The sequence below is a fragment of the Thalassophryne amazonica genome, chromosome 19 (genome assembly GCF_902500255.1).
Source record: "Thalassophryne amazonica chromosome 19, fThaAma1.1, whole genome shotgun sequence".
Taxonomy (NCBI): domain Eukaryota; kingdom Metazoa; phylum Chordata; class Actinopteri; order Batrachoidiformes; family Batrachoididae; genus Thalassophryne; species Thalassophryne amazonica.
The window spans coordinates 68,400,589-68,413,390 of record NC_047121.1 but is presented as its reverse complement, the minus strand read 5'-3'; the positions used below and the strand labels follow the sequence as shown (position 1 = coordinate 68,413,390).

Sequence of the window (12,802 nt, the reverse complement as noted above, 5' to 3'; positions counted from 1 at the left end):
TCGACGATAGGAGACGTCCGTCCGAGTCGAACCGGAACCACCCGATTTCCTCTGCCACCGAACCCCGGGAATACTGGAGCTGCCAAGTCCCGAACTCCCAGGTGGCCACTGCCTCCGCTCGTCGGATCCGGTACTGCTGGCGAGGAACAGAAACAGTCAGATGTGGGTGCGGCTGCACCCAGCAACACGTAGGGTGGAAACACCACCTCCACCTCTAGTCACAAACAATATTGCAGTGAAGGGTACTTATCCGATATGGATCAAGTTCAGTCTTCAACTGTCTCAAGCACAAGCAAAAACAGGTTAGTCCTCAGAAATATGATGACTGGCTGAGTGCGTTACCTTCTTGGTAGAACGATATCTCGGCAGTGAGATGGAGATGCCGTCCAGCTGATATACCCCTCGGCTGATGACTGTCAGCTGTTTCAGGTGATGGGTGACGGCTGTCACCTGGGCTGCTCCTCTTCAGCGGCAGCGCCCTCCGGTGCCTGGAGCCCGCACTCCAGGCGGGGCACCCTCTGGTGGTGGTGGGCCAGCAGTACCTCCTCTTCAGCGGCCCACACAACAATGATGGCATGATGAATAAAAGAGATGGAGAAAGAAACAAAGGGTCCAAAGGTGAGATTGATGAGTTTATCAGATCGAACCCTTGATTGTTCCATCTCACACATGGCGTGTATGGCCTTCAGACTCCAGAGACTGGCTGAGTTTTCTGCTCGAAACACCAGCTGGGCCAAATGCTCCCCTGCACAGAGACACAGATGGATTCAGTGTACAATAGCAAGACGGCCAACAGTGATTCATCAGTGTGTGCGGATGGTTATGCAGTGGATGTTCACACAGTGACACTATTGTCACCTGTTACAGTTTCCTGTACAGTGTGAGAAAGTCACAAATAATACTTATAGATACAGATATTTCTGGCAAATACATCCTCACTTTATTTGGTGTATTTTCATACAGTTTTAGACGATATGGAGCAGCTTCCATCTCCCCCAACCATTTTATTTAATTTATTATTATTTTTTTTAATGGAGATGGAATCTAAAATGGCCAAAACTTAAAATGTAAAGACCATATGAGGAGGACTCACCTGGAGCATCACAGAGGAACGTATCTGGAGAAGAGTCTCGGACCAACATCCTCCTGTTGCGAAGTCTTGATGACTTTCGGCTGCTACCGCCTTTTCCACTGATTGCTGCCCCCGTGCTAGCACAGATAAGAATGGACAGACACATGGTGATGACTGAAAACAAGTTAAAAATTTTATAACATGTTGACATTGCAGTATGTGTGCATAGGTAGCTAGGCTGGAACCTGAGTTAGTTCATATTGGGGCCATTTGTGAAATCTGGATTTGTCTTGTATAGCTAGTCTGGTAGACACTAAAGAATGCTGATATCCAAGTATCCATTTTCTATACCTAGTTACTCCAGTCAAAGGTCATGGGTGGTTTAGAGCCTATCCCAGCATTGACTGTGAGAAACCTTGTTCTTATGTTGGGATACTTGAGAGGGTTCACTAGAGTGTTTGTGTTGAATGTGGGTATTCTGTCATTGTGCCGGGATCTTATTTTAATAATGGCAGGACTTTCAAGATGCTTGGAAATAAAATTAAAAAACTTGCATTACAAACTTTTAGTAATCCCTTGGATTTCCATTCCATATTGTACCTTCCATAATATCATTAGGAGGTTTACTGGAAACACCAAGGCTGTGCTAAAATTATAAAATTATACTACAGGGATGCTTTGGTTAGTCTACAGTTGCTTTTCCACACATCACATGGAGGTATCTGCTTGCCTGTTTATGTTTATAGCCTGTGAACTCCTGGAATGCGTGTCTGTGAAAGTGAGAACAAGGGCTATTCTTCATATACGTAGTCATCACCTTTTGTAAAGTGTCTCTGTTGGGCCATACAGTTCACAATGGGTGGAAATGTCTCACTGAGCTTCTGCTAACCTTTGACCGAGCTGTGGTGGTAAACGAGACAGGGTTTTGCCCGCACCGGTGTTCTCCTGCAACCTGAACAAGCTGGACTGGCGAACTGCAATATATGTTCCCCTTGGCTCAAAGCCCTGAGGAAAGAGATCACACATTCACAAAATAGATATCAACGCTAATGTCACGATGTAGACATCAGTGCTGATCAAAGCACCTAAACAGCTGATGAATTACTTTACATGAGGACCACCTGATAATGTGGTCTGACCTTCTGCCATAAAAGCTTTTTGTCATTGAGCATTTGATCATATTTATAATAGGGAGGTGCTTCTGCACTTCTGTGTTTAACACGTCTTTTGAATATTTTATGCATTTCACCCGCCTCTGGACAGACTTGTTAACACCAGGAGTGCTCGCAAGTATTCTTATGAAATTTGAATAAGGACAGGTTTTAAAAATCAGTTTGCAGGTGAGATGAAGTGAGGCAGAGAGCTGATGCAAAAGCAGTAATATTTGAATGGGTGCTGATATTTTAAGATGATTGCTTAAGTCATAATAGATCATCTAATTGTGGGGGAAAAAAATATTCCCTACTGAAGTACGTCTTCTAATGACAAATTGATACAAATTGGAGGAATAAAATAATGGGCAAATTACTCTCTTCAAGTGATGATTCATTTATTATGGATAGAGAGACACATTACATACTAGCAAGATAGCTACCATAGCCTACTAGCCATTACGCTCTCCATGTTAGCTTATGGCAGCATGTGTCATATTGACATGTACATCATCTAATTTGATTAAAAAAAATAAAATCCCTGTTTAGCTAGAAACAAATTTTGCTTGCAAATTCAGGTGATCTATAAAGCAAAAACGTTTCTGTTTTGTGTGTGTGTGTGTGTGTGTGTGTGTGTGTGTGTGTGTGTGTGTGTGTGTGTGTGTGTGTGTGTGTGTGTGTGTGTGTGTGTGTGTGTGTGTGTGTGTGTGTGTGTGTGTGTGGCTCGCATATCTCTGTTAGCGCAACCTCAGCGTTTGGATATGGCTTGTACATGGTATGATGATACACATCCTTTATTATGAAAAGTTTTGCTGTTAATTTTCTAAACCTTTATTTTGACATTAAACCTTTATTCTAATCCAATTCCATTTTGTCAGTGAATCTGATTGGTTAAGCCTGTGAGATTTCAGAGCGTATATTATCGGGGTAACGGTGGCAAAATATTTGACCATTTCACATTTGGATGTATTACTCTGCGCCCTGACCGGTGTTTTGACGAGATGTCATTCCTGTCCTCTGTGCAACTGCGCATGCGCAATGTTGTTGGGACGCAGAACTGTTGATTTATGTGACGAGACACACAATTCGACAGAACACCGGCTGCTCGTGCTGCTGGCTGTTAGCGCTGTTAGCGCTGTTAGCTCAGGATGAGAGAAAGTCGTGTACCACCGAAATGGGTGAAATACGAAAGTATTGATGTGGATTCTGATACAGAATTACCATTTCACATTTGATGGATTACTTTGCGTCCTGACCACTGTTGAAGCGACGCTGCCTCGGCTTGACAATAAGCCTCACCGACCGAATTACCTACAGAAAAATAAACTGTGCAAACGATGGAATTGAATTAGAATGGGAATAACCCTCTTGCAACTGATTTGTGGACGTTCATCTGGTTATACGGTCGCAAATGGCCATTTCATGGTTCTGCTAATGCATCGCCGTAAAGCGCCTTTTTAAAGCTCAATTTGTGACCGTATAACCAGCATGGACATCTGCAAATCATCAGACACAACAGGGTTTTTCCCTAATTTTAACATCGTAACATGAGTACTTCCAAGATGGCGTCCCCCGTGGCGTCTTGTGACTGTAAGCTAACTCTGTCCAAGAACTTCAGTGTCAGGGTAAAGTGAGAAAACAAGACTGCAGGAGAATGACTTTTAAGAACAGCAGTCAGTTAAATGTGTTCTTTTCACATTTGTTTGCAAATAATACCAAGTGTGGCTCACTGGTAGCAAAGTACAACATCAAATAGTTGATGCTGCTCGCACCATTTCACAATAAAACATTTAATGCCAGCATCCCAGCAAATAATTTTACTGTGAAAGGCATGCTGTCAGTGTTCCTTGCGACTGAGTTTAACTTGACAAGACAGAGGAGCTGTTAGCTACAATCCATTATTATTATTATTTTATATATAAAAATGACAAATTTCCCACAATTTCTACAAAGTTTCAGTAAGTACATAAGCCGAACAAAATCTTATATTTGCTGTGAGTTCAAGTTTAAATAAACTGTTCAGGAGGTTTGGGGTACTGAGGATTTGCAGTTTAAAATATTCTAAATCTTCTGTTTAATTTTGTCTGAGTCTTTTCCAATAACCTGTTTAATAAGAATCCTTTTATGTTCATATAATTGATAATAAAACTGATTTTTGAAAACGATATGAAATGCCATATTCAAATAATAATATAATGTAACATATCAATCAAAGCATAGACTCAAATGACATAAAAAAAAATGCAAATTATTAACTCCACATGTCGATGAAATGGCTTTTGAATGTTTGTATTGTTTGTTAAAGAAAATGCAAACAACCATGAAATGTCACTGACGGCATGTTTATATAGATAAAAATAACTCCGTGTCGCAGACTGAACGGTCCTCCCCTAAACAGTTGGTCAGCCCCACCTTCAGTGTGCATGTGTCTACACCCAAAGCAATCAAAGGGAAACCTCTTAAATCATTCTAAAGTCAGTTTTAAGGAGAAATGAGGCACTAATCAGTGAGTCGCTACTGACACTTTGAAATGACGTAAGTGCAGTGAACGCTCTGATCACTTCCTCCGTCTTTTATTATGAAATAATGCTGAATTTATGTGGAAATGATTGTTGTACAAAAGCTTCAGATATCTGTCGCTGAGATGAATGATGACTGGAGTGCAGCCTGAAGCAGAAACGAGGTGATAATCGGTGAACCGCGGCTGACACGCAGAAATGACGTATGTGCAGTGAGAAGGCAGGGTGGACCGATTTTTAGGGGGGACTGTTCGGTTGGCGACACCGGGTTACGTGCCATCAATATTCCTATTTCAGTGTGTGCGCGTGTGCATTTTTGTGGCTGATGTGCTTTCTGGGGTGAAGATCACTAAGTCTCACCAGTAGAGGGTCAGAGAAGTCTGGCAGTGGACCAATAAAGAGGCCGGCCAGCGAAAACCCCAACAGCAGCACGGCACAACCCACCAGCACCGCTAACGGATAATCCAATAACACCTGTGCATAACTGGAAAACGCAATCAACAAAAATGGTTAATACTATAAGAAGAGGTCTGCATGCAGTAGCTTTTAAAAGTGAAGTTGCATTTCAGTTCTTACCTTCTGAGGACATAGTAGACTCTACCTTTCCTGCAATCATTAATAATAATGAGATTATTAAAATAATGGTTCAGCAGCAATGAATGCACACAAAATGCTGGCTTATACCTCACTGTCACCACGTGTTGCTGTGTTGATTTGTGCGTCCCGCCGTCACGTGGTCCATGCATCCAGCGACTTCTCGCCATGCCGTGATGTTCCACTTGAACCACTGCACCTCCAGCAGAACATGTTGCATTTGATTGACGCTCACTGCAACTGTTTGGTTTGATTGGCTCACGATGATTGCAACGGTGACATGTCAGGTACTGTGGTGAATTGTAAGCAAGGTTGTGGGGACCATGAGGGACCTAAAATATCAAATGACACCAGGTAACTGGAAATAGCATGTACCATACATGATGCTAACCCAAGCCTATAGCAAAAAAAAGAATGGCTGTCTGAACGTTTTGGAACTGAAATCTGACACTTTTCGGATTAGTCATTCTGACGCCATTCTGTGTGATGGGGATATTAGTATTACATAATTTGTATGTTAGCACCACTACCACTTATTAGCAGGTATTGATGGCTTTGTGATGTTTGCTACAGTAATAGTATCACAGTTATAGAGGAATTTTAAAGAAACCTTTTAAAACAACAGATTACACAGTAAGCTGCTTACATTAGCCCCGCTGTCATTCAGCAGCGCTGCACTCAGTCATTACAACTCGATTGCCGACAAGGGGTGTGGTCTTACACATTGAACCCCTCATCAGGAATCCACTGCACATTATTATCAACTTGTTATTCAACTCATAGCACTATGAAGAGTCAGAATGGCTATTTTTGCTAGGGCCTTCCAAATTCTTGTAGATGTCAAACTTTTTATTCATGCAAAACAGTACATAGAAAGTCAGGATGCCGACGTACTTGGTGATAAAGTTGGCAGGGAGAGGAAGGTCTGCCCAGGCTGCTGCAGCTGTCACAAAGCTCCCCTTCCGACTGCACGGCTGTCAGCTGGGCCTCGCTGTCAGGAGGGCACAGAGAAACCGCCGGGATGTCGCTGAGGAAAAACACGAGACGGGTGAGAATGTGGGAGAGCACAGGAGAGACGAGAAGGAAATGCAAAGCCGGGGGAGAAGAAATGAGACGCAAATTGACAGTTGAAACTTTTCAAATTGAAGGGGCAAAAATCCATGTCTGCAGTGCACGCAGACATTAATATTTGTGGAAGTGCACATTGACTGACATTCCAGCTCCTTAGATATTCTTAGCTTGGCTTCATCTCATAGTCAGTGGAGTGTTGAGCCACATGGCAGAGCTAATGAGGTAAGGAATGGAGTTCTGGGTAACATACGGTTCTCCTGGAAGGGGGGGCAAGAGGAGCTGAAGAGGAAAACGTAAGTGAGGAGGAGACTATTTTCACTGCAACACACCCCATTAGATGTAGGCAGCTGGCCAGGATAGGTAATATGAAACGCAGTCATGAATCAATGGCATGCAGTCAGGAGCAAGTGTTCCTGCAGCGTATTGTACGTTCACATGCTGAAGCATCGATTTCATGCAGGTTTTTTATCCTCCAGAAATTCATTATAACACGCTGTACCACTTTCTTTATCCAGATCCTTTATTTAAATTTGCTTAAATTTACTGGTTTCTTTTGCAGGTTGGATTAAACAAAAAAAATAAATAAAATTTAGCGTGTCAGAATCACTGTTTTTATTTGCATTTTCTATTTGTTCCAGGTTTTTTTAAATATGGGTTTAGCGAGAGAGAGAGAGATTGATTAGATGCAAAAAGTATAGGGAGGTGGATTTTAAAAAATAGAGAATTAGAGTAACGTCAATTAAAAAAAATGTTTTCAGCAGTTATTCTATCTTACATAATGAAAGTTGTGTAATAGGCTGTATTTACGTAACACTTTTCCATCTGAATCAGAAGCTCAAAGTGCTTTACAATGATGCCTCTCATTCACCCAGACTCATGTCAGAGTGCTGTCGCGCAAGGCGCTCAATTCAGGGAATAAGAACCTTGCACAATGGCCCTGAATGATTGTCTGGCCTGGCGGGGGTTTGAACTGAAGGTCCCCTGGTCTCAAGCCCAACGCTTAACCACAGGACCATCACCTCCCATAAAGTGGTGTAAAGAGTTTGGTAACTATTAGCAACTTAGTGCCTTATGAATATAAAACAAGTCAGTTAAATATGAAAGTTTTAGGATGTTGTCAATTAGATTTAATTAGCCTTTTGTTCAGCTCGCTGTAGTTCGGCTTGTGTTCAGTTGCTTTGATGTTCAGCTCAGAGGCTTTGAGTTGAATGTTGAAAACAAGGACTCATTGCCGGTTTAGTCACATTGACCAATGAAACCTGTTTCATGGATTAGGAGGAGAGCATGAATAGAGTTTGCTAGTGATGGAAATCTGACTCTTAAAATGTTTTAATTTATCACTTTCTTAAACTATCATTATGATGTCATAAAGCCCCAAATATGCAAAAAAGGTCATATTACTGTTCGGCAGTTTACCAAACTTTTAATTTTAAAATGATTCAACAGACTTTTCTCTTCACACTGACATGTTTTGCCTCCTGTATGAGTAATGTTATATCTCTAGTAATAAGGGAACATCAGGCCTGTGTCGTCTACCACATACTTGTTTTTCCACAGTAGATGGGAAGAAACCACACTTTCCTGTCACTATGGTAACACAGTAAATCAACACAGGCTGAATGACCTTAACATGGTTTTATTTGCATGTCGTAAGGAGCCACACAGATTTGAGAGTAGTGTGCCGAATAGCTGGTTTGGAGTAGCAGAAGAATAAAGGAACCGATTAATGACGGAGCTCAGCAACACACTGAACCACAGCATTTTGTCTCTGCATTACAATAAAACTGTAATTTGATCCAAATAATAAATAGGCCAGTGTATGCTCAGCAGTTCCTCACACAGTGTGTTTGTCATCTTGTTTAGATGGCGGAGTGAGTAAACTGATTTAAAAAGTCAGTACATTATTCTGGGTTTTTATTGCTTTACTGCTGCAGCGTGATCAGACCATCATATCTGGTACATCACACAGGTCAAACTAAATTGCTTTCAAATACTATTTAAGCTCTCTGGCTGCACCACAGGAGCCAGGTCGAGGTGTTTAAAGGATTTCCACAGGGCTGACCAGCAAGCAAAACAGGAAAAACGCATGTTGCCGACCTCATTAATAATTCACCAGGTGGATAAAATTAGAGGTGTTGCTGAGCTGCTCCACACACTGAATAACAAACGAACAGATGGCACAGTGATCTCTGGGAAAAAATAGTGTGTAAACCCAAAATTTAAGACATTATGCTTATGGTTTATTGTAACAGGTTATTTGTAAGCATACTTTGAGTACATCATTATTGACTGCACCAAAGCTTCGTTTGATTGATCATCCCCCATTGGTCAGTACGACAGAACTGTAGATATATAGAATGATGCTTCATCCATTATTGCTGGTGTCCTGTCAACCCTCTGTCACATTTAATTTTAACAGTATACCTGTATGGTAAATAGTTGTGAAATTTGGTACTTTTACTGGGGGCAGTCCTGCCAATCTTTTCACCAAGTTTCATGTCTGCACCTCCAGCGTTGTAGCGCCACCAGTGGGTCATATTTGGAGATCTGTTTCTGCATGAAATGTTGGAACTACATGCCAGATTTTCAGTAGTGTTGGATTTCTTGGACCAACACCCTAGGAAATCATTTATTGCCATTGCAAAATTGCCATAGAATTGGATTTTATGGAAAAAATTGCACAGGTCAGTTTTTTTTTTTTTTTTGTCCAATATTCACAAAAATGTATAAAACTGATCTTCAAACCAAGCCTCAGATCTCTATCTATGTAGCTGTTTGAATTTTCAAAGCGATAATCTGTTACAGCCTATTGAAATCAAGGGCAAAGCCACCAAATAGGAAGTGAGGTCATATCTCAGCAACGCTATGATGTGTTAAAGCCAAATTTGGTGCATAGGCTCAGGGCCCAATTGTGAGGAAGGACAAATGCATAAATATATAAATTAATGTAAAAATAAAACGTTTTGGTATCATTTATCCTCTAGGGAAAACTGCACGTCCCCCTCATTTTTTGCTTGCGGCTATATTCAGACATGCATTGCTTACAATAAGCAAACAAGTTTTGAGCCTGACCCAGAAAAAGTAGGGCGTGGCTCTCAGTCTTTTGCATGTTTAGAAGCCAACCTTTCTTGAGAATATGTTAAGTTTTACCACCTCAAGTTTTTTTTTTTTTTTCCAAAAAAATTTTTCCAATTCAGGGCTCTGGGTACACTTTCCAAAAAAATAAATAAATAAATAAATCATAAAGTATGCCAACCAACGTTTATGTGATGCAGTCATGGCTTTAAAAAAAAGTGCACTGTCTAGTTCCCCTACTCCTCCCACGTCCTTTGTCCAATTTTCCCCAAACAGAATGTGGATGAAGGTCCAACCCCAGCAATGCCCTTAAATGGTTTAGACAAATGTCATCGTCATTGAGGTCAAAGGACAACATTTTTATTTTTCATTCTGATATTCACCAAAGTTGGAGGGTGGGTTCCTTAAAGAATTTGTTTTGACCCAGGTTGAGGATGAGGAATTTTATTTTCAACTCGATTTAGACAAAATGTGGCACTTAGGTGGATTCAATAATTGCCCTGGTAAGCTCAGCCAGATGTCAGTCATTTCAGTGAAGGTCATGGTCACTGCAATCAAACGTCAAATTGTTGTACCCTTCAATGTCATGATGCCCACAGGTACCGTTACCTAGTCGTAATAAATTAAAGAGGTGCAAAGGCCTGTCCACTCTGATCCCTGTTAAAGTCACTCAGCAAGTGTCAAAAATTGAGGAGCTGCCAATCAAATATCTGGATCCACTAAGGTCTGCAGACGCATACAGTGGAGACAGTGACATAAAGAGTTACTCTTTCAAATTGACTGAATTTGGCATGCGTGGTGTGTTGTTTAATAGAGGAAGAGGCATTGCAGAGCAAGAACGTCATCCCTCAGACTGTGGTTAATATTGACAACTCAGACTTTGATCTTATGACCTCCAAATCAATGCACTGTAATATTAACTTGGCCCAAGCTGAATAGAGCTGAAAATGTATGCGTTTTCTAATAAATGTGCTGAAAGTGAGAAACAGGCAGCCAGGAAGTGAACATGATGATATTACACCTGTAGGTTTGGGCTTCTGAGGGCTAAGCAGTTCCCTCATAGCCTCACATTCATGTGTGCAGCCACTCAGCCATTTCATTTTTACTTCCCAGTCTACTGCGAGGAACGGCATGAGTGATGGGTTGACAGCAGTGACTCAGACTGACCGAAGCAGGAGGATGAACAGATTTGTGTATGTGCGCTGCCCTGATCTATGCTGCTGTCTCTGTCAAAGATTAAAACAAAGAAGAAGGAATACAAAGAGTTGGTACAAATTAGAAAAGAACAATGAAAACTCCACATGGTGGGTGTTAGAACCACCCCGTGCGTGTCTATGGCTTTGATCACAGAAAAACCAGGGCAAGCTGACATTTGCAGTTTGGTATTATGTATTTTGAGTCAAGGATAAACAATGCAAAAATGGAAAGTTGATATTACAAATTTTTTGGAGAAATTAGCTATTTTTGCTAACCAGTAAACAAGATATTGTTCTGCAATGCACCGTGGGAGTTTGGGGTTTTAAATATTGTTATTTTGGTTCATGTTAGTTTAACAGTGTTGATAGTGTTCTTGATTTATTGCGTTTTTGTATTTCAATGGGTTTAGTCAATTTAAGTGTCATGTTGCCTTCACCATGAGTGAAAATTGTATTGCGTTTGTTGTCTTCTGCCACCATCTCTGTGTGTGCATGTCTAAAAATAGAAGCACCTGCTTGGAGCAGAACGCGGAACAGACACAAAGCTCTGCGTGTGTGCATATTTAACTTTGATCATGGAGAAACTAAGGAGAGCTGGCATGTCCCGTTTAATATGCTTATGTATTTTGGGTCAAGAATGAACACTGCGAAAACGGAACGTTGATAGGACTAATAATTTTGGAGGAACTGCAAATATAAGCTAATGTTGCTAACTGCATTCAGCACTAACACGCAATTCCAGCAGTGAGCAGTAATTCATCTTTATGTTAAAAGAGTGTGTGTGTGTGTGTGTGTGTGTGTGTGTGTGTGTGTGTGTGTGTGTGTGTGTGTGTGTGTGTGTGTGTGTGCATGATTTTATTTAGTAAGTTCAATGTAAGTACATAATATAATTGTAAATACGTTAACCATACATGGGTAACACAAGAAAGTGAAAACACTTATTTTCATTGTGGTCCCTTTAAAAATCAAATGACAAAATAAAGTTATAATAATAGTGTGCATATAACAAGAACCTAACCAGTTTCTAACTACATTAAGAGAGTAAATACCTACATTAAAAAATTTCACAATTCCCAGTAAACATGACTAACTTGTTCACAAGTAAATTTTGCAGGGTGAAATACACTCCACTCAGGCTACATTTGGTTCCAAACAATATTAAATAAACTCTATCATTGTGTTATATTGTTGAAAAGTCATTTATGCTATATGATAGAGTTTATTTAACACTTTGACAAAGTTTTAGAAGTAGGACCAAATGTAGACTCTGTGTAATTTTAGTATGTTCCAGCATCTTTCATTATATTGGCATATGTCAGCAATACAACAACAGTATACTTGCTCGGTCAGCAACATAGAATCGACTGCACATCAGTATTTTTATTATATATTGTTTTTTAATTAAGCGTACCATCTGATATTGGATACCAGTATTGTTTTGGAATAGGCACGGTGTGCAAATGGACATTTATCTGCTTTGCAGCTGTACTGTCACATTAGCATATAATTGTGGGCCACTACCGATCTGATGTTGTTACTATAACTAGCTGGTGCTATTGTCTTATTGAAACAATACAGACATGTTTAGTGGCTATGACCCCTTTAAGTCATACGATTAGACTTCATATACTAGATATATACTATATTGTACCCTGTCTAGAAAATTACACAAGACATTCTCAAAAACTCATGACAACACCAGTTAAAAGGATCCTGCCAAAGCTGCTGATCACAAATCACATTCTGCCACATAATCTTATTGCTGCATCTTATGAAGCAACAACAATGATCAGATGAAGATTAAACATATGTTCACTAAATCAGATGCATTTCTTCTAATGAAGTTACGCTGTGAGCCAGAGAGAGATCCACAGGCGAGGGGTGAAAAACAGCCTACCTTTGGCAAGAATCCTCAATTTGCTTTTCATCTGAGGGAGACTCATCCATCACAATCGCATCGATGCTTTCTCTTACTGTGGAGCAAGAATCCATCTCTCCCCATGCGAGTATTAAAAGAAAAATAAATCTGCTGTAAATGTGGACTATCTGAACCAAACTGCACTCATCTGTCCACACAAGGATCACAGGTTTGTTTCTGAGGATGCTGCACCGGGACTGACTGAG

At 40.6% G+C, this 12,802-nt stretch overlaps 1 protein-coding gene across 1 annotated transcript in view; it reads right to left on the bottom strand.

Annotated features, from left to right (window-relative positions):
* disp2 (dispatched homolog 2 (Drosophila)) overlaps positions 1-12,802 on the bottom strand; it is a 23,500-nt gene extending 10,698 nt beyond the window's left edge. The window contains 8 exon segments of the mRNA XM_034194942.1: positions 648-745; positions 1,094-1,209; positions 1,962-2,077; positions 5,103-5,226; positions 5,319-5,348; positions 5,427-5,668; positions 6,231-6,363; positions 12,576-12,802. Of these exon segments, the coding sequence (XP_034050833.1) occupies positions 648-745; positions 1,094-1,209; positions 1,962-2,077; positions 5,103-5,226; positions 5,319-5,348; positions 5,427-5,668; positions 6,231-6,363; positions 12,576-12,670 (954 nt within the window). The 5' untranslated portion in view covers positions 12,671-12,802.